The sequence below is a fragment of the Schistocerca nitens genome, chromosome 4, assembly GCF_023898315.1.
Source record: "Schistocerca nitens isolate TAMUIC-IGC-003100 chromosome 4, iqSchNite1.1, whole genome shotgun sequence".
Taxonomy (NCBI): domain Eukaryota; kingdom Metazoa; phylum Arthropoda; class Insecta; order Orthoptera; family Acrididae; genus Schistocerca; species Schistocerca nitens.
The window spans coordinates 940,718,885-940,722,889 of record NC_064617.1 but is presented as its reverse complement, the minus strand read 5'-3'; the positions used below and the strand labels follow the sequence as shown (position 1 = coordinate 940,722,889).

Below are 4,005 nucleotides of genomic sequence, written 5' to 3'. Positions count from 1 at the left end.
CTCTCAAGTACAGCACACAGTAGCTTCATCATACTGAACGTTCTGCGTAACAGTTAGAAGAATGTTGTTGCTATAAATCTCACCAACTTCTCCTGCAAGCGCTTGAAGCTCAGAACGTAGCCATGTCGCAGAGGATTTACAGGGGTTGGGCAAAAATATGGAAACACCGCAAGAAGTGTATGCTTGAATATAAAGGACGTCCATAATTAATGTTCCCGTTTCAAACTGGAACAGTATATTGTCGACGGAGGGGGAAACGTTAAGGATATCCAGCAGCTGTATAGACGTTCCGGGCACTCAAGGGTATGAAAAAAGGCATTTTCCCATGTCTGCTGCGGAAATGGACAAAATGATTATAGATTTCGAAAAGACAGGTTCTTCGGAAGTGCAGTGTGGCTATTTCAGGAGGAGCTGAGCAGTGGTGTACAAATATGCAGTGTACGGGGAACTGCCTGACCGTTGGATATGCCTGCGAGCACTATGCATAAGATCATAATTTGCTATCATCGGGATGTGCAGCTTGTGAGAGAAGTAGATCTTCCTAACGCAGAGTTTCGGAAAGCGTATGAAGTACGTGCATGAATTTAGTGAATCCAGGAAACACAGTGTTATGTGCTTGGTGCCTCTTCCTGAAAAAAAAGTACCTACATTTCTCCGATGTCTCAGGTAGATTCTGAATTGCTATCCATAGAAAACCACCAGTGCTGACGAGTTTCATTCTGCCGACCTGCCATCAAGCCAACGTTTCGCTCTGGAAATTCTTGCTCGCATGGAAGTGGACAATGAATGTCCATGGAACATTATTTGGACGGACGCAGCCTATTTACATCTCCAACGACATGTAAATTCATAGAATTGCAGAATATTGGGAACGGAAAATCCGCACGCACATCAACCAGTACCACTTCATTCTGCAAAGGTGACTGCCTGGTGCGGGTTGACGCCATCGGTTATCATAGGGCCATATTTTTTTCCAAGAGATGACTCGTGTGGGTCTTGTTGCCTGTACCGTCACTGGCAAACGCTATGAGCTTATTTTGTTCACAAAGGTCATTACAACCCTTAAAGACTGTGGATACGTTTGAAGGATCATTTTTGTGGAAGCTGGCGCTTCTGCATACATTGCTGCAGAGACATTTCGGAAATGCTAGAATTATCTGCCGCAATTTCCCTACAGTCTGGCCGTCCGCATCATATGCTCCCATTGTTAATTGATCTGATTCACGCTTGCCTCTCCATATCCCGAAGGCAGCGCAATAACGTGCTCAGTTATCTCGGCTGGTCAATAATAGACTGAGGCACACCATCTGTAAATTCTCTATTTGTATTGAATTCGAGCTTATAAGAGCAATAGAAGCAGCACACATACCTGCATTTATACACTGGCCAAGTAATTCATCGTCGTCATCCTGAAGTTCATGTGCCATCAAATACATTAGAACATCGTCATAGAGCGTCTTGACAAGCGTTCGCCATTGGCTGAATCTCTCTACGGCAATCAATATTGCGTTGAATATTCTGCTTAAATATACAAAACCTGAAATTTTTAAATGCACTCACTGCAGAGAATCTGCCATATTAACTTGAGTGTAGCACCTCCATACATATTAACGATGGATACTTTGTTGTCAAAAATATTCGTAGTCTCACTTTGTCATCATAAGACCTGTATATCTCAGCTTGCTACGCAGATGATTACATTCCTCCTCTGTGAACATCACCTTACTACCCTGTTTAACGTTTTCAACTTCTACAGTTACTTCACAGGCTCTATAAGGTGCTAAGGCGAACCTACTAGAAGTCAACTGATATTTAATGGTGAACGAAATTCTGAGACAAACTTGCTATAAGAGCTAACTGCTCTTATATACACAGGCACAACCTCTCTCCTGCTGATAGTGGTGGTGGTGGTGATGGTGGTGGAGGTAGTGGCAGAAGTGGTGGCAGTGGCAATGGTGGCAGCAATGGCATCAGGGACACCAGTGACAGCAGGTGGAGGTGGGCCAGTGGTGGCAGTGGTGGCTATGGCAGCAGTAGCAGCAGTGGTAACTGTGTTGATTGTGGCTGTGGTGGCAGCTGTGGTGTTGGTGACAGAAGTGATGGCTATGAAAGTGGTGATGGTAGTGGTGGTGGCTGTGGTGGTGGTGGTGGTGGTGGTGGCGGTGGTGGTGGCAGCAGTGGTGGCAGTGGCAATGGTGGCAGCAATGGCAACAGGGACACCAGTGACAGCAAGTGGAGATGGGCCAGTGGTGGCAGTGGTGGCTGTGGCAGCAGTGGCAGCAGTGGCAACTGTGTTGATTGTGGCTGAGGTGGCAGCTGTGGTGGTGGTGACAGTAGTGATGGCTATGAAAAAAAAATGGCTCTGAGCACTATGGGACTTAACTTCTGTGGTCATCAGTCCCCTAGAACTTAGAACTACTGAAACCTAACTAACCTAAGGACATCACACACATCCATGCCCGAGGCTGGATTCGAACCTGTGACCGTAGTGGTCACGCAGTTTAGACTGTAGCGCCTAGAACCGCTTGACCACTTCGGCTGGCTGATGGCTATGAAAGTGGTGATGGTAGTGTTGGTGGCTATGGTGGTGGTGGTGGTGGTGGAGGTAGTGGCAGTAGTGGTGGCTGTGGCAATTGTGGCAGCAATGGCAACAAGGACACCAGTGACAGCAGGTGGAGGGGGATATTAGTGGCAGTGGTGGCTATGGCGGCAGTAGCAGCAGTGGCAATTGTGTTGATGGTGGTTATGGTGGCAGCTGTGGTGATGGTGATGGTAGTGATGGCTATGTAAGTGGCAATGGTGGCTGTGGTGGCTGTGGTGGTGGTGGTGGTGGTGGAGGTACTGGCAACAATGGTGCCAGTGGCAATGGTGGCAGCAATGGCAACAGGGACACCAGTGGCAGCGGAGGAGGGGGGGCAGTGGTGGCAGTGGTGGCTATGTCAGCAGTAGCAGCAGTGGCAACTGTGCTGTGTTGATGGTGGCTGTGGTGGTGGCTATGTAAATGGTGATAGTAGTGGTGGTGGCTGTGGTGGTGGTGGAGGTGCATTGCTTAACATGCTGACTGCCTGACATATAGTGATGGATGTTTCACCACCAGGCCAGGATACAGCATCATGTGTAAGGATCTGCTGTGGCTGCTGGTGGGCACATGGCAGTCAATATGTTGATCAGTAATTGCATCAAAATTCTTAGAAAAATGATGAAATTTAAGAAAATTAAACATGGTATTACCTGAAACTATAAATCTTTAGGCAAATATTCCTACCACACCGTCACTGACACTGTCATGAATGACACAGTAGGAGTCTTTCTCCCAAGTGGTCTGCTTCCATCATGTTGGGCTGATGGGTGGGAGGAGGAGTGGGGAAGTTATGTCACAGTTGTGGAAGGAGGAGCGAGAATATAGTTAGGGTGTGGCCAAGAATCATTTCTGAGACTGATGTAGAAAGGACGTAGTATTGTTTTCGTTCTCTCATTCCCTCTGTACTCTTGTTGCCAGGTTGTAGGCTATAACGATTTCTCCTTTACCAAATCATGTTATAATATTTCGGCTCATCAGTGTATGTTACTTTCTCTTTCATGAAATAGTCAGTGGTGGGAACTATGGTGTGGTCATCTTTTCTGAAGCAGTTCAGAAGACAGTAATCAGCGTCTAGCCATTATGTGACTTCATGAACAACGAACATCTAAAAGAAAGTATATTTCAGCTTCAGGCCACTACAGATGGTATCATTACCTGCTTAGAGTTGTTGCCATCATCATCATCATCATCATCATCATCATCATCATCATCTGGTGATGACTTGATAGAAGGACGAAACCAGTCATAATAGCATTTGCGTGACGTGAGGTAGGAAGATATAATAATTTACTTTCCTGTAGGAAATGTCTTGCTTTCGACTTCACTTAACAATTGTTGTATACTTGTCCTAAATCTCACTAAATTAACATGGTACTGTAATTTCTATGAAATATACCTGTTTATGAAGATTCATTCCACAACAT

At 45.9% G+C, this 4,005-nt stretch overlaps 1 protein-coding gene across 1 annotated transcript; it reads left to right on the top strand.

The window, feature by feature from the left end:
• The first annotated feature begins 2,192 nt into the window (after nucleotides 1–2,192).
• LOC126252697 (eggshell protein-like) lies at nucleotides 2,193–2,975 on the top strand. The gene is made up of 2 exons (XM_049953600.1): nucleotides 2,193–2,333; nucleotides 2,673–2,975. The coding sequence occupies exons 1-2, from the start codon at nucleotides 2,193–2,195 to the stop codon at nucleotides 2,973–2,975; spliced, it is 444 nt and encodes a 147-aa protein (XP_049809557.1).
• The last annotated feature ends 1,030 nt before the right edge of the window (nucleotides 2,976–4,005 follow it).

What these genes read in the sequence shown, in the direction of transcription:
- LOC126252697 (XM_049953600.1), top strand. Translation starts at nt 2,193, where the DNA reads ATGGTGGCAGCAATGGCAACAGGGACACCAGTGACAGCAAGTGGAGAT. An exon ending in CAGCTGTGGTGGTGGTGACA is followed by an intron (nt 2,334 to 2,672) that starts GTAGTGATGGCT and finishes CAGTGACAGCAG; the next exon opens with GTGGAGGGGGATATTAGTGG.